Below are 23,624 nucleotides of genomic sequence, written 5' to 3' on the forward strand. Positions count from 1 at the left end.
TGAGAAACGGCTCCCTCTGAAGTGCCATAGTTTTCGTGAAAGAAGTAATTTTCCGCGAATTTTATTTCAAGACCTCAGATTTAGAACTTCAACGAAATCAACAATCTAAACGCACACAACTTCGTGTGACAGGGGTGTTTTTTCTTTCATTATTATCTCGCATGTTCGATGACCGATTGAGCTCAAATTTTCACAGGTTTGTTATTTTATGCATATGTTGAGATACACCAACTGTGAAGGCTAGTCTTTGAAAATTACCAATAGTGACCACTGCCTTTAATGTGTTTTACCCAGCGCTCTGCATGATGAACATTTCCTTCGTTTCGGATGTGTGTGTTGTTGTTGTTTTTTAATTAAAGGAAGTGACGTGTGTTTTAGAAACTAATCACTATGACTAAAACATAGTTGCAGGAATGAAGACACATTGACAGTTATGTACGAATAAAGTAGTTAGCTTTATTTTCGTATTAGACAAATAAAATAAAATAAAATGGGACCTTACAAGCAGACTCCGAAACAGCAGTTTGAAAAATAATGCAAATCTGGCAAATCAATAATATACTCCATTTGCACTTTTTTTTAAAAACTGGATCGTGGTCAACCGTAATGGCGGGTTCCAATTAGCCCTTCAATTAAGTGTCTTTTTTAGTAAGCTTACATCTTTTCCCCGTCTCCTTCTAAACCCATCTTTTTATTCATGCAAACATCAAATAAAGGGTATGTTTTAATCACCGCCTTTTGTGTAAAGGGGGGGGGGGGTGTATATTATTTATATATATATATTAAAGGGATGAAGCCCTATACGGGAGTAATACGTATGATAATCACCTCTTTTAAGAAATACGTTCATTAATAGTGCTTTACCTGTCTTTACGGTAAAGTGCAGTAAATTTGACAGTGGAAGTTTTGTAAGTTGTGCTTTGAAGGGGCGTTTTGCAAAACTTTCACTGTGAAATCTACTGCACTTTCCTGGCAACATAGCTGCCAGGTAAAGCAACGTAATTTTTACGAATTTATTTTTTACGGTATACATTTTATGCCAATAAACACCTTTGGTTGGAACTCTCAGTAATAAAGCATTTTGTGAAACCTTTTACCACGAAGTAAGAATACTTACGTGGTTATGTAATATTGTTTCAGTTTTTATGCTCCAAAATTTAAATCTGAGCTTCTCATGATGATGGCAAATGGGGAATGGTCTGCGCTCCGGATTTACGGGGACGGGGATATCTAATCTATAATAAATATTAAAGGAACGTTACAGAATTGGTAAGAAACAAAAATCTTAAAGATCACAGATTTACATAAAAATTACTCGGTCTAATGATTATGATATAATAGAAGAAAACATCACTTGAAATATTTTTGTCTGAAATGTCATATTTGATGAAAAATAGATAATCTAAGTTCGCGTTTGGAGTTTATCGCTCAGTGAGCGTTTTATTCATTTTTGTTTGGGAATCGATGCAATGCGAAGTTGGTAATCGGTTTTTCACTATTCTCCCGTGATCTAAATGGCCGATCGATCTCAAACTTCGACAGGTTTGTCAGTACCTCCATGGTCAGTTTATGTAGTGTGGATTACGTAAAGTGCTTTACACTGCCAGCAACTGTTTTGTTAGCAAAAAACAATTCTGTAATGTTCCTTTAAAAAATAATATATAACATTTTTTTTTAAAGCAACCACCTTTTGAAATAGTGTTCATATGTTAGTTTTACATTGTATACGTGTAATGTACAGGCCTATCTACATTTAAGTAGGATTTGAAACTGTTATATAGGATGAAAACAATCGAACGTTTCCAACAACCAAAGGTATATTTTGCTTTTGTACTAAAATGTGTATGTCCTGTGTTCTGCCTGATACTACACAAAATCATTGTTGCTACACCAGCTGTTGTAGTGTTGTTATTTCGCACCGGCAACACATCGTCGTCCATACACATTCCCTGATACCATGGAGGTAGAAATACTTCTACATTTACTCGCCTCAATTCGACTCTACTTGCCTGTACAAACTTTAAACAGCCAATAAAGGATGATCTCAAATATATAGATATTACAGTTTTCTAACAGCTGCAGTCCATCCAGGAAACATAAAAAATATAACGAGTCTCTTACCTCACGTTAAAACATGGTAAAAATAGGTTTTCTCCAGAACGCTCCACGCCAAATTTCTGAAAAACGTGGGGTCAGACAAACCCGCGCGACAGAGGAATCGTGACGTCAGTGGCGGCTATTTGGCGTGGAAATGAGAAAGCTGGAGAACTGTGTTCAAAACCCATAGGGGAAATTCGTCACTGGCATCCAGGGTCAGTATAATAGATAAGCCGCTTTTGACTCTCGGCTGAAAAAGCCGAGCGGCCGGGTGCATTTTTGACTCGAGATATTTATTACTAAATGCAAATTTTGAGAGTCAAATGGTTATTAACCGGTATCTGCGATGTCTATCTGGCCATAAAAAAGGTAATAGTTGACATATTGAGATCATCCTTTATTGGCTCTTTAAGGGAAGGTCTACCTTTAGTAGTCACTCTTAAAGTCAATGGTTAATCAACCTTACTTTTTAAAAGTACAGCAGCTTTCCCATAGTTTAAACATTTTTAAGATACTTTTTACTTTGACGTAGTGTACTTCTAGACAAAGATATCAGTTTTTATTCCCAAATTTGAATCTGAGAAACCTTGCTCACAGAAGCGTTTCTCAAATTTTGCATTCCGAATTCGGATTATTCTTCGTGCTCGGTCGGACATAACCACTCCTGATTTTCGAAAATTTCTCAAACCATTACCACAATGTAATTTTCACAAGTTATTTGTAATGTATGTACATGTTTAGACCATGTGACCTTTGTTTACAATTAGTGTGACCTTGTACATTCTTTAAGTATTCTGGCAGGCACTGTACTACACTGGTCCTATGGGAAAGTTGACATTTTGTGTCATAATTTCCACATAAAACCAAGAGTTATGAAAGTAAAAGCTGGACAAGTTTTGAGATGTGCCCCCTTTCATCATATCAAAAGTTGATAAGAATTAGACAGTGCAATCTCCATAAAATATAAGAGTTCATATTTTCTTCCATTGAGCTGTGTACAAATCATGCCTGCAAGAAGTCCAGGTTTTGTGGCTCTTTTGTAAACATGTGATGTCACAGGTCACATCATCTATAAGATTTAAACAATCAAACAGGTCCAAAAGCCAAAGGTATTCTTTCGCTTTATTATATTTACAACAGTGAGATGTAAAATGGGTGTACCAGGAGGCATTGTACGGGATTGCATTGCAATTTGATTTACTGCACTCCGGTTTCTGCCCTGGGCTAAAACCAGGCAATTGTTATTTTTTTTTATTTATTCCACAACCAGTTGGTGCACTTTAACTAAAGTGTACATTTTTGTGAACGAAATATTGAAACTGTTGTACTTCGGGAGTAATGGTGACAGTTGCAAGATTTACAGTTCTATTTGTACAAAACTCTTTAAAAATTAATAAACCTACTACAATTATTTTTAAAAGGCCTACAGTTTCAACGTGAATATATATAATACATTTTTTCCCTCTTAATTAAAATTGAGATGAATTTAAGATTTGGGGCGAGAATAATTGTATTTTAGAGAAACCCCATTTTGCTAATCACGCCTGACAATGTTACCTTCATCTATCTTTGATATACTTTCATGGCAAAAGTTAAATTTTTCAAACAATTACGACAAAACTACGTTGACTCAGAAGTCAAGGTCATGACGGGGAACACGGGTTTTTGAAGTTCTATTTTGGCACGATTAGGTGTGCCGAAAAATGGCAAAATTTTGCTCACCAAAGCGTAGAGTCTCCTCGTGTTTGAATTATGGACGGGTATAGCCAAACAAAATACAATTGTCAACCTTCCTTTTTTTGACAGAATTGGTAAACATGTACTTAGCTTTATGTGAAAAGTATTTTTTAGGGATCGAAGTTAGGGTGGTGCACCTGGTTTTCGCACTGTTGCCCGTTGGCATCATGCACTAAATGACCGAAAGCATGTTCATTGTTCACATGTTTTAGGTGTTGCTGTTGTTGTCCTCATTGTTGTTGTTGTTGTCTGAAAGTGTAGTTATGTAAGTGTAGTTATGTCTTTGGGTGTGGTCGTCGCCTGGGTCGTGGTGGCTTTGGGTGTGGTCGTTGTCTTGGTCGTGGCGACTTTGGATGTTGCCATCGTCTGGGTTGTGGGTCCGCCTTGTGGATCCACGCACATAAAGCTATATCCGCTACACGGGGTGGGGCAGCATTTCTTGGCATCAATGCAGTCGTAGTCTCTTAAACTTATTCGGCAACTATCTGGACATTTGCCAACTTGTAGAATACTGTTAAACACAGGGTCCGATTCGTCAGGACATATGCCGTCCTTTTTGACTCCTGTATTGCAGAGAAGAATTTGTACAAAATCAAGCTTGAGAATTAAAACAAGTTAAGTTGCCACTCGTGGTGGGCATGCAGCGTCCTATGTTAAGGCCCTTTACGAATTCACGGCTTCGGTTCCAGATTCGGCTTCGACTAGCTTGGCGCCACGCGGTTGTTTTGACAACTGCACGTTGTTTGCGTATGCGCTCAGGGCTTCCGACGAGAGGACGGAGCCTGATGCCGAATCCAAAGCCGAAGCCGTGGTTTCGAAAGGGCCTTAGACCTATAATATGCTGCCGCCATCTCGCCATCTTGGTCATGTTTCCTATATCAAATTACAGTAAGTGATGCTAAAATTCATGTTACGCCTACAACTTATATTTTTCGTTCCAGCCTCAAGTTGGCTGCATTGGTGTGAGAACTCAAAATGGCCACACCGCGAGAAAGGTGTACATAGGTTGGTTCCAACGTTTTTTTTGTTTTGTTTTTGGGTGTTTTTTTTTTGGGGGGGGGTAAGGATCTTTCTGTGGTGGATCAGAAAATTGTTTGCGAAACAGACAAATAAACATTAACCAACATTCAAGAAGGGATTTACTATTTCGCAATATTTGTAATTTAGTCGGGCAATTTTACTAGCCCCCGCCTCGGCGGATGAGTTTTATTTTGCGACAAACGCCCCCGGTGACATTATTAGAAATCGGCAAAAGAGCAAATCAATGGCAGAATAGTACAGAACCCGTTATTTATTGGGTACAAATATTTCATTGGATAACTTGCGTTGTGATGAAAGCTTTATATATCTGGGTTTTTTTATTGGTCCGAGGTGATGTTTGGCAGCTGCACTTTTGGTCGTCTGCATGCAGCAGCATGCATTTGTTTTACATTTTTATATGTAAAGGCCTACGTAGGATTTGACTGCAAATCTCCAGGCGAAGTCAAAGGTGAAGTCAAATATGATTATGGGCGGGGATTGACCACTGATCTCTATAGGTCAGTGGGATTGATGACACAGGTTCAAGGAGCCTCGAAGTGTGTGACGTCAGATGTTTAGACTAATTTGTTCTTTGCTAAAGAGTGTTTGAGGCGCTAGCGCCGATTTCACCGAACTCTTCCTAAAGTGGGATTATTCTTAGGACTTGGGACGAGTTCATTTCCTCAACCATAGACGTAAACTAGGGACGCATTTAACCCAATGAGAGACTTTCGGGATGCTTGATGGCAGCAGACTTACCAGGTAAAATCCATTGTTCTGGGTAATGTGCGCACGCTCAGAACTACGTAAACAACGAAAATTTACCTGGTAAGTCTGCTGCCACCTAGCGTTTCAAAGTCTCCCATTAGGACGAGTAACTCGTCCTGACTCAAGATAGGATTACTCCTAGCGTTTCGTGAACTCAGTCTTAGGGACTCAGAGGTTTAAGTATGGGAGTTGGTTCTTCTGAAAAGGGAACTGTAGATGGTGGGTAGAGAACTACTGCTTCAACTCAGTAATGTCTGCAATTCCTTGCAGAAATTGTGTGAATAATAAATTAAACACACGTGAAATGAAATGAAAATCCGTTTGTTAATTCATAAACAGCCACTCATTCGCTCCGAATTTGAATTTTTTCAAAACAACTAAATTTCAAGATAAATCTTACCTCCTGGAATTTCCCCGCCATCTCTACGCACGCGACTTAACCAAGTCTTCGTTGCTCCAAAAGATATTATAACAAAGACTAGAAGACAAGCAACAAGAATCGTACACCTCTGCATCACGAACTCCAACTTTTCTAAATCTACGGGAAGAACTCTAATCAAGCACCCGTGATTTATACCACCTTCAAGGGATGAAATCTGCTGATGAGGGGAGACATTCAGTATGGAATTAACGCAAACTCTTCTGGTATCCGGCCGGAGAGTGGAATAGTGTCTTAAGGAATTCCTTAAGGTTCCTTTTCGTTACCAGTCCCGACGTGTCCCTTAATGATACGAGGGTAAACACACACAACCTGTGCCAGGATAGTTCTCCTGCAGGTTTGATTCCTACGTGCGTAAATTGCATGTAAATATTATTCATTTAACGAAAATCGGTAATTGTTATTAGTGATTGGCAGCGACAGTAATGACCAGATGGGTACACTAATCAATCGTTGGGTTTACATAACTATAGCAAATCGATTAGTTTTGTAAGGCAGGCTTAATAGGTTTTCAACACCTTGTAGAGTTTATGACCCGTGAAAAAGCATATAGCCTCGTATATACGAGCAGAGTTATTGATTACAGCCTTTCATTTGCGATTTTTAATTGTTTGTCAATACAAACACCTGTTTACCGGAACTGATGTGCACGCGTAAATTGAAAGAGTCTATCTCATTCACTAAATAAATTCTGGTAATTTTCAAAGACTCACTTGGTGTATTAAACAAGAGAACAATGAAAGAAAAATACACACTTGCTTACACAAATTGGTGTGCTTTCCTGATGCATAATAAAATACTTCAGCTGAATTGTTTTGTTATTTGAGTGAGAAATCAACAGCTCTTCTTTGCTCGTTACCAAGAAAGTTTTTATGTGCAAAATTATATTTGGAGTTAAAAAATGCCAATAGTGTCCATCCAGCGCCTTTAAATACTCTTTCTCCCTCTTCCAACCTTTGTTTTGGCGTTTTATGTTTCCAACCTCTTTTGGTTGACCCAGCCATCTTTTAGAAATATTGTAAGCAATTATATGAATACTTGCAGTTCGCTGAGTCGTTTGGGTGTGGCGCGGAGCTGACCTGTACTGGCAGCGCTTGATTTTAAATAATTCCTGCACAAGAAGCGAAAGCGGCAAGACGTGTTTTGAATCTTTCGTTCTTTCTGTTATTTTGGTTAACATTCTTGAGATGACGAAATGTTCCGTCAATGAATATATTGAAAAATAGCTCCATGCCAAGGCCCCACGAAACCCGCTAGCATCATTCCATTAAAGTTCCAGTAAGTAGCAAACTATAGTTTTCCTGGCCAATTTCAACAACAAATCCATTCATTTTAACACCTTTGTGAAATGGTCACCGTGTGAACACAGTATGGTCTCAGTGTGTTTTCTGTGTGAAGAATTTTGTTCGAAGCACACATCATTCACACAGTTTTCATAGTGTTGGAGTGGTCACAGTGTGAAATGGTCACCGTGTGAACACAGTGTAATCTCAATTGGTTTTCTGTGTTGACCAGCTAAATTCAAATCACACACCATTCAAACAGTTTTCATAGCATGAAATTTTGGCCTCGATAAAAACAGAATTACCAAAAATTTCCACGTGGTTTTGAGGATTAACAAATAACAGCTGAATACAAGTAACAAGCAATATGCAGCAAATGAAAATATTGGTTGGTAATCCTGTTTTTATCAAGGAAGAAATTTCATGCTAAGCAAATTTGTGTGCTTAGCAGCGCTATGAAATTGGGCCCTGGTGGGATTTACCATTCAACACTCCCTATGGCCGAAGCCCATACGCTACGTGCCAAAGACATTCCCGTACATAAAGTTGTTGCAGTCTGATCACCAACAAACAGGGGGCAACGAACCCCAGACCGACTCTCTCATTAAAAAAAAAAAAAAATACCCCACTTATTTTCCATGAAAACATAAATGTGTTGCCAACTGCTCACCAACCAAAATAGCTTACAAATAACGTTTAAAAAATAGAAGGGGGAAACACAAACAAGCAAACCCCAGACCAAACCTCAACCCAAGGGAAAAAGGTATTCAAAAGGAACACAACATTGTTCTTAAATTTCTCTATTAGGCCTGAAGGTTCACAGAAAGAAAAAAGAACACTTGTTCTCATAAGTAGATATTTCTCCATGCCTTTCCGCCATTTGTTCACCCCCTGGAATAAATTAATTCAAACACCGATTACGACTGTTGGTCAACAAGTTAAATCTTTATATTCATTGGATTGGTCTACCTCATTGAAGATCTTCACCTCACCATTGTTATGCATAGTCATAACGAGTTTGCGCTTTTTTCGAGCCACCATTGCGGCCAGGGCCAGTGACCGCATGTTTTTTTTCCACCTCGTCGCGCAGTGGAGCAGCAGGTCATACCTCTCGGCTCTTGGACGTCGCGTTTCCTGTGGAACTTTTACCTGTAAATTTGTCGAAATTCTCATCCTGGCCAGTAGTTTTGGTACCAGTTTGGCCTAGATTTGAAGTGGGCCCACGAGAGAAAAAGTCCTGAATACGGTGCATTTGTTGACGGACACTGGTTAGCCAGAAATGCTGTCCAGTCTTCTACACAACATTCATTGTTTGAGCGTTCCACGAAGTTTTCAAGTTCCATCCCTATACAGACTTAGAAAGCAGAATGTTTACTTCTGTGTTGAGCCCGTGAGTGGCTGGGGAGCTTTGCTGAATTGCCGTAGACTGCAGAGTACAAAAACTTGAGAACTAAAGCTGCAGGACCCATTGACAGCCAACGGCATCTTGTTGAGGTAAGATTGGGAACAAAATGCGGGGGGTTGGGGGAGGGGAGTTGCCCTCTGTCGCCGAAACAACCATTTTTTCTATGGATTAAATATTTATTTCATAAACCAGTTTTAGACGACGAACATGTGCGCATTTGGTTAAGTGGGGCAGAAATATTCATTTCAGTGTTCATTCACCAAAGATCATATATAAAAATACAAATTCCCAGGAAAGGGGATGGGGGGGGGGCACAGCTCATTGTAGCCCACCTTGTTGAGCTGGCTCCGCTTTTAACATCGGTCTCATCAGTGTGACAGTGATGAGACCAATGTTAAAAGCAGAGTACACCACCTTTATTCGACCAGCAGTCAAATATGCAGCAACTTCATGGGATCCCCACACGCAACGTAACATCAAGAAGCTAGAGCAAGTCCAACGAAGCTCAGCTCGATTCGTCATGGGAGATTATAGAAGAACGAGCAGTGTTACCGCCATGCTAGATCACCTCGAATGGCCCTCTCTTCAGGAACGTTGTTACCAAAGCCGCCTTCAAATGAAGTACAAAATAAGATTCAACTTGGTCGACATCCCTTGGAACACCCTTCTCACACACTCAACCACATCAACAAGAGGTCATGGCTCTCGTTTCACAATCCCACATACCAGCTCTTCAGTCTACGCCAGCTCCTTCTTCCCACGCACCATCCGGGACTGGAACAACCACCCAGTTGATCCTGCTGCGTACCCGTCCCTTGACGCTTTCAAACTGGCGTTAAGGGACCCCCGGCTGAAGTAAACCTCATCTCCAGCTTTTTACTCGCACCTGTACATAATTCTATCTGCACCTGACACAAATTCCTGTTGCCTAAGTCAACCCATGCGCTCACACGCAGTGCGTACATCTTCAAAGGAAGAAGAAGAAGAGGAGCCATTAACAGCTCAACAAGGTGGGCTAAGCTCATTGGTACATTTAGGGCTACCTATTAATAACATATTAAAGGCAGTGGACACTATTGGTAATTTTTTAAAGACTAGCCAGTTGGTGTATCTCAACATATGCATAAAATAACAAACCTGTGAAAATTTGAGCTCAATCGGTCATCAAACTTGCGAGATAATAATGAAAGAAAAAAACACCCTTGTCACACGAAGTTATGTGCGTTTAGATGGTTGATTTCGAGACCTCAAGTTCTAAATCTGAGGTCTCGAAATCAAATTCGTGGAAAATTACTTCTTTCTCGAAAACTATGGCACTTCAGAGGGAGCCGTTTCTCACAATGTTTTATACTATCAACCTCTCCCCATTACTCGTGACCAAGAAAGGTTTTATGCTGATAATTATTTTGAATAGTTACCAATAGTGTCCACTGCCTTTAAAATATTAAGGTTGTACGTTTTTTTTTTTTTTTGTTTTTTTTGGGTGGGGGGGGGGGTTTCTGCGAAAACTATTACTGCACGTTCTGTGTTTTTTCTTTCCACTTCATCACCGAACCTTCTGGTCCATATTCACAAAATGTGAAGGTTGTATTTGTACAGTCAGTCTGTTGAAACTTGGCATTAGACCCTATAGGGAATACATGCAACTGAATCTGTTTCAAGATTATGACAACATTAATATTTCTTTTGATTCATTGTACAAACTTACACAAAGTGTGACCCCATGTGAACTTTATTTCTGGTCGAAACCGGATGTTGAATTTTTTTCTGACAGTAAATCTATAATATCAATACATTATTTGAAGGCTATTTTTTTTGTAATTACGACCCCATTTGACCGTAACTGGGATATTTAAGCCAATATTTGTTTGTGCATCTTTTTTCAAACATTTTCATGAGGTTGTATTTCTCAGACTTTCCTAATTTGGCCAAGCAAGTAGTACATGTTTTGTAACCAAGAATGCATCTTATCTTATACAATTTTGTCTTGTACTATTAAAACATTAAGACTTTACCTCTCTTTTCCTAATCCACTTGAGACTAGAACTTAAAGGCAGTGGACACTATTGGTAGTTGTCAAAGACTAGCCTTCACAGTTGGTGTATCTCAACACATGCATAAAATAACAAACATGTGAAAATTTGAGCTCAATCGGTCATCGAACTTGCGAGATATGAATGAAAGAAAAAAACACCCTTGTCACACGAAGGTGTGTGCGTTTAGATGGTTGATTCCGGGACCTCAAATTCTAAACTTGAGGTCTCGAAATCAAATTCGATGAAAATTACTTCTTACTCGAAAACTACGTCACTTCAGAGGGAGCTGTTTCTCACAATGTTTTATACTATCAACCTCTCCCCATTACTCCTAATCAAGAAAGGTTTCATGATGATATTTATTTTGAGTAATCACCAATAGTGTCCACTGCCTTTAAAGAAAACGCCCCCCCCCAAAAAAAAATAAAAAATAAAAATGAAATAATTAATAAAATAATAAATAATAAGCAATCAACAGCAAAACAAAACTGAAAAGCAAGACAAATATTAATCTCATGCCAATTCTGTATAGTTTAGATATTGAATGACATTAATCCTGTGTAGCCATTCGTTTATATAAAAGAAATTGCATATTTTGTCCTGTTCCCCTGAAATGTTAGCTCGTTCCCTGGAAATATATAATTTTGTTCCCCTGAAATAATATTTTTAGGTAACAAAATAAATATTTTGGGGTAATAATGGCATCTTGAACTTAAGTTGTTTGTTGAGTTTTTATAAATTTTACCTAATTTGTTTTATACACTAATTAATTGTTTTCAATACATAGACTGGGCAAAGACAAGATCTAAGACTAAGTGGTAGAGGGTTCCAGATGCGTGGCGCAGCTGAAGAAAAAGACCCATCTCAGATAATGTTTACGGCAAACCTAACTGTGGCGACTAGATATGATCCCAGATGATTGCTAAAACTTCTAAATATTTTGTTCTCCAAAATGTAGATCATGTTTTCAGCCTGAGGATGATGAAGTAGTTTGTGAGCTGAAATCTTCACTGGAGCTGAGGTGATGCACACCGGGGACTTTGGTCGGGCAAATTTGGTAATGTATCAGGTTTTAAAGTTATGAGTCGCTGGTGAAGAAATTACCTACAAATTTGATCAATTATTCATTCAGAAAAGTTTGAAGGATCACAAACAAATATACATCAGAATATTGATAACTTTGGCATCGAGCATCAAAACGAGCATCAAAAAATCATAATGGACCTTTCAATAGTTGTAATCAGCAGTCCAAATACTGGTATCATTTGAAGTTCCACAACAGCAAGCATGATCGATCAGCCAAAAATCAAGCTGAAACAAATTAAGACCCAGATAATTTGTCTGTGTTTTTGTACAATCAACTAAAAAAACTTCCTGAAGCAATAGAAGTCGGCTCTTCTGGCAAGATAAGTAGAGAAAGTAGAATAAGCTGTTGCAAACTGCATGCCTACCAATCAAACGGACCTTTGCTACAAATGAAAACAAATAGTTAATGGCCTGACGTTTCAACCCTAGCAATAGAGTCTTTTCCCCCTTGAGAAAGACACTGCTAGGGTAACAACGTTGGGCCATTAACTATTTTGTGCATAAAGAACAATGTAAATGTATAAAGATGAATTTGTCTGTACCTTCCAAATTTCCCCCCAGTTTTGAGCAGTCTGTTCTGAAGTTGTGACAACAACCAGACCAGTTCGCAGTATTGATGGATGATAGGGGTGCAAGGAACCAACCACAGACCACTTGGTAAGGTAATTCAAACTTTCTTCTTTGAAAAGAAGGTTCGTACAAAAGAAATTATTCAAGGATCAGTTGTTATTACATTTTCAAAATGTGGACCTTTGAGGGTTTGAAATAACGGAATAAAAGGGTAGTGACGACTTCTTACAAGGCCGTTTAAAGCCGGCATAGTCGAATTGCTGTGTTAAAGGCCAGAGCCGAAGAAGAGGGCCTTTAGCGCAGGGCAACGACCCTGCAAGGTTTTAAACGGACATTTAAGAACAAGTCACTACTCTTTTATTCCCATTTCATAAATGCCCTTTTATTAAAAAACTTTTAAGTACATTTACAGACACCTTGACAGTTGAAAATTCAAGGTTTGAAAACGTTGTGAAGAGTCTGTTGCATGTGGGTTGTGTGTACACGCGCGCGCTCTTAGAATTAGATTAGCCAGCCGATAATAAACACTGGTCATTATCAACCGTTTAAACACCCAACGTGACGCGCTCTCCACCAATAGGAGTAGAGAAACTGTCTGGGGTATTTATGAATGGATGATTGAAAGAATCCAGTCATTCCATCCTTTAGTTTGCATTAATTCAAAAAACACAAACATAGAAACATTACCGTGGATGTTGTGCAAATGTTCTACTCAAGATTGAGATGAAGACCTTATATTAAGACCTGATATACTCTCAGTCTTGAGGCTAATCAACGCTTAATTGAAAGGGAATTCAAGTTTTTCAACACAAAAAAAGCAGAGAAACGTAACCTTGAATGATTAAAGAAATGATTACAACTGAGGAATAATTTTCTTGCATATGCAAGCAAAGACTGAACTATTCATAGAACAAAATACACTTGTATTAAATTAATCAACATCAATTAATGTGTGTACATTTTTTACTGCAGATTGAGCAAAGACTTTTGAGTTGACATTCAACCAATCTTGAGGTTAATCAACACTTCTTGGACTGTGTGCCACCAGCTGATCGAAAAACAACTGATTTTCCGCTTCAGGTGACAGAGGGATGTATTGAGGTGAACTACCACTTACGAGTCTATGCCACAAGCTGGAGACCTCCATCAAGGCCAGATGACTCCCTACATGTTTCAAGGAGTCTAGCTTGCAGATCCCTGGGTAAGTTAGAAACAAAATCATTTAACATTTTTCTTTGAAAGAAAGTTCCATCCCCCAAAAAGTTAGCAAAGGATCAGCTTTTAGAAATTTTTCAGAATGAGCACTGCTGAAGGTTTGAAATAAATGATTTGAAAAATCCATCGATTCCCATCCTCTAATTTGAATAAAAAATAATCAACTATTGGAAAACTTAGTAAAATTAGAAGTTCAATTTTTTCAAACAAAGAAATTCAAAAAACACAAACAGGTTCCATTGAATTGAAAAAAATTGTTGGAGCTGGACCAGAATTTTCTTGCACATGCACAAACTGAGGTATTCCTCAGAACAAATGGTACTTATATTAAGTTAATCAAAACTAATAAATTTGTGCATTTGCAAATTTTCTTCTTCAGATTGAGATGATGACCTTAGAGATGACACTCAAAAAATCTTGAAGCTAATCAACACTTTTTGGACTGTGTGCCACCAGCTGTAGAACAACTGACGCTCCGCTTCAAGATCACAGAGGGATGTTTTGAAGCTAACCACCACTGTATGCCGCAAGCTGAAGACCTGCGCCACAACCAGATGACTTCCAGCATCAAGTTGCAAGGAGTTGACAAAAGCTGTTGGTAAGTTGAAAAATTCATTTAAAATCTTTCATCAAAGAGAATTGCTCCATCCCTCAAAAAAATGCAAAGAATACAGTTTTTCTTTGTTGTTTAAAGACAGTGGACACGATTGGTAATTGTCAAAGACCAGTCTTCTCACTTGGTGTATTCTCAACATATGCATAAAATAACAAACCTGTGAAAATTTTAGCTCAATCGGTCGACGAAGTTGCGAGATATTAATAAAAGAAAAACCACCCTTGTCACACAAAGTTGTGTGCTTTCAAATTCAGATGCTTAATTTCGAGACCTCAAATTCTAAATATGAGGTCTCGAAATCAAATTTGGGGAAAATTACTTCTTTCTCAAAAACTACTCCACTTCAGAGGGAGCCGTTTCTCACAATGTTTTATACTATCAACCTCTCCCTATTAGTTGTTACCAAGTAAGGTTTTATGCTAATAAATATTTTGAGTAATTACCAATAGTGTCCACTGCCTTTAATTTTCAAATTGAGCAAAGTTGAAAGTTTGAAATATAGTTATTTTTAAGGAATCCATTCATTCCCATCCTTAGAGTGCAATAAACATACGACCAACTGGTGGAAAACTTAAATAAAATATGAATTTTGGAGAAACACAAACAAATCATAACCTTGAATGTTGTGTTCATGTTCATTGAGTTGAAGAAATGAGTGGAGCTGTAGGAGAATTTTCTTGCACATGCAAGCACAGACTGAACTATTCATTTTGAGTTTATCAAAATTAATCATTCTGTTAACATTTTCTACTGCAGATTGAGCAAAGACTTTGGAGAAGACATTCAACCAATCTTGATGCTAGTCAACACTCCTTGGACTGCGTGCCCCAGCTGAAGAACAACTGACTCTCTGCTTCAAGTGACAGAGGGATGTTCTGAGGCTTACCACCAGTTTTGTCTTTGTGCCACTTTTGAAGACCAGGATCACAACCATGCAGATGACTTTCTGCTACAAGTTGCAAGGGGACAACAAATACCGCTTGGTTAGTTAGACAAATTCATTCAAAATCTTTCTTTGAAGAGAAGGTACCCCCCTAAAAAATTATAAAAGATTGACTTGACATTTATTTTTTGATTGAGCATCGTTGAATGCTTGAAAAAGTTGATTTGGAAGAATTCCTTCATTCACAACCAACTGGTGGAAAACTTAATTAAAATTGGAGTTCAAGTTTTTCAGACAAAGTTTTCAAGAAACACAAACAAACAATAACCTTGAATGTTGTGTTCATGTTCATTAAATTGAAGAAATGATCGGAGCTGGAGGAGAGTTTTCTAGCACATGCAAGCACAGACCGAACTGTCCCTCCAAACAAATGATATTTGTATTGAGTTAATCAAAATCAATTAATATTTGAACACATTTTCTACTGCAGACTGGAGATGACATCCTGCAAATCTTGAGGCTAATCAACACTTTTTGGACTGTGTGCCGCCATCTGAAGAACAACTGACTCTCCGCTTCAAGGTCACAGAGGGATGTTTCGAAGCTAACCACCACTGTATGCCGCAAGCTGATGAAGACCTGCGCCATAACCAGTTGACTTCCAGCAATAAGTTGCAAGGAGTTGACAACATACCACTTGGTTAGTTAAAACAAAATATCATGTACCAATTTCCTTTGAAGAAAATGTCCATCAAATTTCTTTTTGAAAAGGATCAGTTGTTTACCAGTTTTTCAGATTGAGTACCTTTGAAGGTTTGAATTGGTTGATTTGAAAGAGTCCATTCATTCCCATCCTTTAGTTTGTCACAATATAAGTTATCACAAAAGCACGTGTGGAATACGGAAAGATATAGCGCTTCTGCGTTCCATATCCAACGAGGCCAAAGGCCGAGTTGGATATGGGACACATACATGCTATATTTTCCGTATTTCCACGAGTGCGCGTGTGATAACGTATTTATCTTCAAGCAAACTTGGCGCGTGACATAGAACACACAAGACGCATGGTAGTGATATTAGCCGTGCAATATAGGTTTTTATCACCACTCCATTCTGCCAATCTGATTGGAGGATTAGCGCGTACTTGAAGATAAACACACACACAACCATCTGGTGGAACTTTTTTCTTTCTTTTATCAGTTTGAAACATTTTTTTAAGAATTTAAAAATAATAATCTGAGAAGCAAACACTTGAAAGTTTTGTTTGTGTTTATTGAGTCGAAGCAATGGTTGCAGCTGGAGGAGAATCAGAACAAAGAATGATACTTGCATTGAGTTAATCAAAATTAATTAATGAACATTTTCTACTGCAGATTGAGATGATGACCTTGGAGATGACATACTCCAAGTCTTGAGGCTAATCAACGCTTCTTGGACTGTGGACCACCAGCTGAAGAACAACCATCTCTCTGCTTCAAGTGACAGAGGAATGTTTTGAGGCTAACCACCACAATTTGAGGACCTTCCAGATGACTCCGTTGCAGTTTAACTGTTCAGATTACATCGTATTCGCTTTTTGGATTGTGCGCCACCAGCTGAACGACTATGTCAAGTCTATCTATCTCATACAAGCTGGGCCATGATGGATATTGATGCATTACAGCCAGATCACTCGCTACAAGTTTAACTGTTCAGGTTACTGAGGATTCTGAATGCTAACCAAGGCTTTTTGAATTGCGCACCAATAGCTGAAGGACTATGTCAAGTCTAGTTAGTTGACACCCTACTGCAAGTTCAACCGCTCAAAAATGATGGAGTGTATTTTTACTAACTGTAAGGGACTGAAGAAAGACTTTGTCAAGTTTATAGCTTGATGACTTTTTAAGAGTTCAACTGAAACAAGACTGACCATGATGGCGCCTTTACTTGGAGGAGAGGACCATCTCAGGCTTAATCTGAATAAGTGGCTGCTGTTCTGGCTGTGGCTGTTGCCATGGACCTCACGCTGTTCACCATAACGATGAAGCCACATCCGCAGCTACTCAATCAGATACAGCCTTGGTTTGATGTTTACTAAAAGTAGGCTACTTTGAAACCATCAAAATCCAAAACCATACTTTACAAGTAGCATGGTACTCATTGATGAAACTGACCCCATGCCAAGCATTTGTTGGTTTGTCATGGATACTAATTAAAAATTCATTAAATTTTAGTACAATTCTTTTGGTTTGGATGGTATCAGAGTAGTTTGGAACACAACTGTAAAGAGTAACAAACAAACAATCAAACTAGGTTAACAGAAATTTCAACATGGTTATTGAAGCACAATTTGTGTTTTGGCTTGACAAACCCTTTTGACTGAAAATGAGTGAAATCTTTTAAAGCAGATTGCAGGGAAAGAGTAATAAAATAAAGTCACTTATCTGGTCGCGACACACAGCTCAAATGGTATAATTCAAATATGTTTCGGATTTTTAGTGTTTGAGCGCACACTTAATAGACAGAATGCATGTTTTTGCCAAATGCATACAATGCAGACGCAATAGTAACGCCCACAACACTGATGGCCCGGTTTCATAAAGACCTAAGAATGATCAAACCATCTTCATTGCAAAGCAATGTGTGCTGTCATAATGTGTGTCATTGACAAAACATCTTCAGGTGAATCTTGGTGTTTTATGAAACTGGGCCCAGTACTCCTATATTTATAAACAGTTAAAACAATCGAAGCTTCCAAAAAACAAAGGTATACATACCCTTTAATAGACAAAAACATCTTGGCCGTCCAATTATGAACAAGGGCTAAAGTAACATCAGTAATTAATGTAAAACCTTCGATTTAAAATAACAATGAAGCATGTACTTTTAACTTGTAATGTATAAGTACTGTATAATAAAAATGCCTTATTGCAACCCAAAAATTGAACAAGTGTTGTGCACACTGAATGCTAAGTTATATTGATGTGATACCAAGTAAGCAAAATGGTGATTTTATTTTTGAGAAGCAAACTGCTGCATTTTTTGTAGCATTTTGCTATGCTTAAGAAATCACAAGGGGTAAGTCCAGCAATTTTGTCCATTTTGGGTCAAAAATTGAAGAAATCTTAAGGGGTAAGTCCAGCAGTTTTGTCCATTTTGGGCCAAATAGTGAAGAAATCCCAAGGGGTAAGTCCAGCAATTTAATTTTGTCAATTTTAGGCCAAATAGTGAACAAATCACAAGGGGTAAGTGCAGAAGTTTTGTCCATTTTGGGCCAAAAATTGAAGAAATCACAAGGGGTAAGTCCAGCAATTTAATTTTGTCCGTTTTAGGCCAAATAGTGAAAAAATCACAAGGGGTAAGTCCCGCAATTAAATTTTGTCCATTTTAGGCCAAATAGTGAAGAAATCACAAGGGGTAAGTCAAGCAATTAAATTTTGTCCATTTTAGGCCAAATAGTGAAGAAATCACAAGGGGTAAGTCAAGCAATTAAATTTTGTCCATTTTAGGCCAAATAGTGAAGAAATCACAAGGGGTAAGTCAAGCAATTAAATTTTGTCCATTTTAGGCCAAATAGTGAAGAAATCACAAGGGGTAAGTCCAGCAATTTAATTTTGTCCATTTTAGGCCAAATAGTGAACAAATCACAAGTCCAGCAGTTTTGTCCATTTTAGGCCAAATAGTGAAGAAATCACAAAGGGTAAGTCCAGCAGTTTAGTCCATTTTGGGCCAATAACTGAAGAAATCTCAAGGGGTAAGTCCAGCAATTTAATTTTGTCCATTTTAGGCCAAATAGTGAAAAAATCACAAGGGGTAAGTCCAACAATTTTGTCCATTTTGGGCCAAAAATTGAAGAAATCACAAGGGGTATAAGTCCAGCAATTTCGTCCATTTTGGGTCAAAAATGGAAGAAATCACAAGGGGGTAATTCCAGCAATTAAATTTTGTCCATTTTAGGCCAAAAACTGAAGAAATCACAAGGGGTAAGTCCAGCAATTTAATTTTGTCCATTTTAGGCCAAATAGTGAAAAAATCTTAAGGGGTAAGTCAAGCAATTTTGTCCATTTTGGGCCAAAAATTGAAGAAATCACAGGGGGTAAGTCCAGCATTTTTGTCCATTTTGGGTCAAAAATGGAAGAAATCACAAGGGGTAAGTCCAGCAATTAAATTTTGTCCATTTTTTGGCCACAAAATTGAAGAAATCACAGGGGGTAAGTCCAGCATTTTTGTCCATTTTGGGTCAAAAATGGAAGAAATCACAAGGGGTAAGTCCAGCAATTAAATTTTGTCCATTTTAGGCCAAATAGTGAAGAAATCACAAGGGGTAAGTCCAGCAATTTTGTCAATTTTGGGTCAAAAACTGAAGAAATCACAAGGGGTAAGTCCAGCAATTTTGTCCATTTTGGGTCAAAAATGGAAGAAATCACAAGGGTTAAGTCCAGCAATTAAATCCATTTTGGGCCAAAAATTGAAGAAATCACAAGGGGTAAGTCCAGCAATTTTGTCCATTTTGGACCGAAAATTGAAGAAATCACAAGGGGTAAGTCCAGCAATTTTGTCCATTTTGGGCCACAAAATTGAAGAAATCACAAGGGGTAAGTCCAGCAATTAAATTTTGTCCATTTTAGGCCAAATAGTGAAGAAATCACAAGGGGTAAGTCCAGCAATTTTGTCCATTTTGGGTCAAAAATGGAAGAAATCACAAGGGGTAAGTCCAGCAATTTTGTCCATTTTGGGCCAAAAAGTGAAGAAATCACAAGGGGTAAGTCCCGCAATTAAATTTTGTCCATTTTAGGCCAAATAGTGAAGAAATCACAAGGGGTAAGTCCAGCAATTTTGTCAATTTTGGGTCAAAAACTGAAGAAATCACAAGGGGTAAGTCCAGCAATTTTGTCCATTTTGGGTCAAAAATGGAAGAAATCACAAGGGTTAAGTCCAGCAATTAAATCCATTTTGGGCCAAAAATTGAAGAAATCACAAGGGGTAAGTCCAGCAATTTTGTCCATTTTGGACCGAAAATTGAAGAAATCACAAGGGGTAAGTCCAGCAATTTTGTCCATTTTGGGCCACAAAATTGAAGAAATCACAAGGGGTAAGTCCAGCAATTAAATTTTGTCCATTTTAGGCCAAATAGTGAAGAAATCACAAGGGGTAAGTCCAGCAATTTTGTCCATTTTGGGTCAAAAATGGAAGAAATCACAAGGGGTAAGTCCAGCAATTTTGTCCATTTTGGGCCAAAAAGTGAAGAAATCACAAGGGGTAAGTCCCGCAATTAAATTTTGTCCATTTTAGGCCAAATAGTGAAGAAATCACAAGAAGTAAGTCCCGCAATTCAATTTTGTCCATTTTAGGCCAAATAGTGAAGAAATCACAAGGGGTAAGTCCCGCAATTCAATTTTGTCCATTTTAGGCCAAATAGTGAAGAAATCACAAGGGGTAAGTCCAGCAATTTAATTTTGTCCATTTTAGGCCAAATAGTGAAAAAATCACCAGGGGTTAGTCCAGTAATTAAATTTTGTCCATTTTAGGCCAAATAGTGAAGAAATCATAAGGGGTAAGTCCAGCAATTTTGGGCCAAAAAGTGAAGAAATCACAAGGGGTAAGTCCAGCAATTTTGTCCATTTTGGGCCAAAAATTGAAGAATCCACAAGGGGTAAGTCCCGCAATTAAATTTTGTACATTTTAGGCCAAATAGTGAAAAAATCACAAGGGGTTAGTCCCGCAATTAAATTTTGTCCATTTTAGGCCAAGTAGTGAAGAAATCACAAGGGGTAAGTCCAGCAGTTTTGTCCATTTTGGGCCAAAAACTGAAGAAATCACATGGGGGTAATTCCAGCAATTTAATTTTGTCCATTTTAGGGCAAATAGTGAAGAAATCACAAGGGGTAAGTCCCGCAATTTTGTCAATTTTAGGCCAAATAGTGAAGAAATCACAAGGGGTAAGTCAAGCAATTTTGTCAATTTTAGGCCAAATAGTGAAGAAATCACAAGGGGTAAGTCCCGCAATTAAATTTTGTCCATTTTAGGCCAAATAGTGAAGAAATCACAAGAAGTAAGTCCCGCAATTCAATTTTGTCCATTTTAGGCCAAATAGTGAAGAAATCACAAGGGGTAAGTCCAGCAATTTAATTTTGTCCATTTTAGGCCAAATAGTGAAAAAATCACCAGGGGTTAGTCCCGCAATTAAATTTTGTCCATTTTAGGCCAAATAGTGAAGAAATCACAAGGGGTAAGTCCAGCAATTTTGGGCCAAAAAGTGAAGAAATCACAAGGGGTAAGTCCAGCAATTTAATTTTGTCCATTTTAGGCCAAATAGTGAAAAAATCACCAGGGGTTAGTCCCGCAATTAAATTTTGTCCATTTTAGGCCAAATAGTGAAGAAATCACAAGGGGTAAGTCCAGCAATTTTGGGCCAAAAAGTGAAGAAATCACAAGGGGTAAGTCCAGCAATTTTGTCCATTTTGGGCCAAAAATTGAAGAATCCACAAGGGGTAAGTCCCGCAATTAAATTTTGTACATTTTAGGCCAAATAGTGAAAAAATCACAAGGGGTTAGTCCCGCAATTAAATTTTGTCCATTTTAGGCCAAGTAGTGAAGAAATCACAAGGGGTAAGTCCAGCAGTTTTGTCCATTTTGGGCCAAAAACTGAAGAAATCACATGGGGGTAATTCCAGCAATTTAATTTTGTCCATTTTAGGGCAAATAGTGAAGAAATCACAAGGGGTAAGTCCCGCAATTTTGTCAATTTTAGGCCAAATAGTGAAGAAATCACAAGGGGTAAGTCAAGCAATTAAATTTTGTCCATTTTGGGCCAAAAACTGAAGAAATCACATGGGGGTAATTCCAGCAATTTAATTTTGTCCATTTTAGGGCAAATAGTGAAGAAATCACAAGGGGTAATTCCAGCAATTAAATTTTGTCCATTTTAGGCCAAATAGTGAAAAAATCACAAGGGGTAAGTGCAGAAGTTTTGTCCATTTTAGGCCAAAAAGTGAAGAAATCACAAGGGGTAAGTCCAGCAATTTAATTTTGTCCATTTTAGGCCAAATAGTGAAAAAATCACAAGGGGTAAGTGCAGAAGTTTTGTCCATTTTAGGCCAAAAAGTGAAGAAATCACAAGGGGTAAGTCCAGCAATTTTGTCCATTTTGGGTCAAAAATGGAAGAAATCACAAGGGGTAAGTCCAGCAATTAAATTTTGTCCATTTTAGGCCAAATAGTGAAAAAATCATAAGGGGTAAGTCAAGCAATTTGTCCATTTTGGGCCAAAAATTGAAGAAATCACAGGGGGTAAGTCCAGCAATTTAATTTTGTCCATTTTTGGCCACAAAATGGAAGAAATCACAAGGGGTAAGTCCCGCAATTAAATTTTGTCCATTTTAGGCCAAATAGTGAAGAAATCACAAGGGGTAAGTCCAGCAATTTTGTCCATTTTGGGTCAAAAATGGAAGAAATCACAAGGGGTAAGTCCAGCAAATTTGTCCATTTTGGGCCAAAAATTGAAGAAATCATTATCAGTTTTGGCAATTCAGTTTCAGGGGTCAAACATGGAAGAAATCACAAGTCCAGCAGTTTTGTACATTTTTGGCAATTTTTTTTTTTAAATCACTAGGGGTAAGTCTTGCAGTTTTGGCAATTTGAGGTCAAAAATGGATAAAATCACAAGGGTTGAGTCCAGCATTTTGGCAATTTTGGGCAAAAAAGTGAAAAAATCACAAGGGGTAGGGCCCTAAGTCCATAGCAGTTTTGTCCATTTAAGGCCAAAAAGTGAAAAAAAATCCGAAGGTAAGTGCAGCAGTTTCAGCCATTTTGGGCTAAACAATGAACAAATCAGTTCCATCAAGTAATTTAATCAAATTTGTGTACCATAAAAAAAAGCAAAATCACAAGGGGTAGTAATTTTATTAGTTTTGGGAAAAACTTTTTAAACATCACAGTGGGATAGGTCCAGCAGTTTTATAAATTTTTGGCCAAAAAATTAATTAATCACTAGGGGTTTGTAGGTCCAGCAGTTTTATCCAATTTAGACCAACAAATTAACAAGGGGTAAAAGTTGAGCAGAAAATACTGCTTGGCAATTTTCTTCGCATGCAAACAATGAGTGAGGCACCAGTCGTAACAAAGTAAACTCAATGTAATTTTGTTTGGTAACCTGACTCTCTTAAGCAATGCTTTGCTGTGCTTAGCAAGTTTGTGTGCTGAATACATGCTTCACAGTGAAACTTGGCCCTGATCTTTTTTTTTCACAATGGAGCGGCCATTTTGTTTCAGTCTCTTATTCAATCAATATGAGTCCGAGTCCTAAATCAAGCGACTGTGGCTACTATTGTGGATGTTGCCTTCAGCAACAACTGTTGAGTAACTGTCAATAAAGGCAGTGGACACTTTTGGTAAATACTTGAAATAGTCTTTTGAGACCTCAGAATTAGATTTTGAGGTCCCGAAATCAAGCATCTGAAAGCACACAACTTCAAATGACAACGGTGTTTTTT

At 38.0% G+C, this 23,624-nt stretch overlaps 1 protein-coding gene and 3 long non-coding RNA genes across 4 annotated transcripts in view; 2 read left to right on the plus strand and 2 right to left on the minus strand.

Annotated features, from left to right (window-relative positions):
* Positions 1-23,624, minus strand: part of LOC139949843 (uncharacterized) — a 134,315-nt gene that overhangs the window by 91,080 nt on the left and 19,611 nt on the right. The window lies entirely within an intron of this gene.
* Positions 477-6,376, minus strand: LOC139954362 (uncharacterized). Its single transcript, XM_071954121.1, has 2 exons — positions 6,023-6,376; positions 477-4,397 (listed from the first exon to the last, which is right to left on the minus strand). Exons 1-2 carry the CDS (start codon positions 6,135-6,137, stop codon positions 4,096-4,098), a joined length of 417 nt encoding a protein of 138 aa, XP_071810222.1. The 5' UTR covers positions 6,138-6,376; the 3' UTR covers positions 477-4,095.
* Positions 11,826-13,628, plus strand: LOC139934031 (uncharacterized). The gene is made up of 3 exons (XR_011785674.1): positions 11,826-11,842; positions 12,433-12,528; positions 13,414-13,628. It is a non-coding gene; the product is annotated as an uncharacterized lncRNA (long non-coding RNA).
* On the plus strand, positions 15,041-17,930 carry LOC139954601 (uncharacterized). Its single transcript, XR_011788129.1, has 3 exons — positions 15,041-15,255; positions 15,646-15,855; positions 16,529-17,930. It is a non-coding gene; the product is annotated as an uncharacterized lncRNA (long non-coding RNA).

The sequence above is a fragment of the Asterias amurensis genome, chromosome 2 (assembly GCF_032118995.1).
Source record: "Asterias amurensis chromosome 2, ASM3211899v1".
In the NCBI taxonomy this organism is placed as follows: domain Eukaryota; kingdom Metazoa; phylum Echinodermata; class Asteroidea; order Forcipulatida; family Asteriidae; genus Asterias; species Asterias amurensis.

Coding starts and splice junctions, on each gene's coding strand:
- LOC139954362 (XM_071954121.1), bottom strand. CDS start 6,137: ATGCAGAGGTGTACGATTCTTGTTGCTTGTCTTCTAGTCTTTGTTATA. Junction 4,398..6,022: donor TGGCGGGGAAATTCCAGGAG/GTAAGATTTATC, acceptor TCTGCAATACAG/GAGTCAAAAAGGACGGCATA.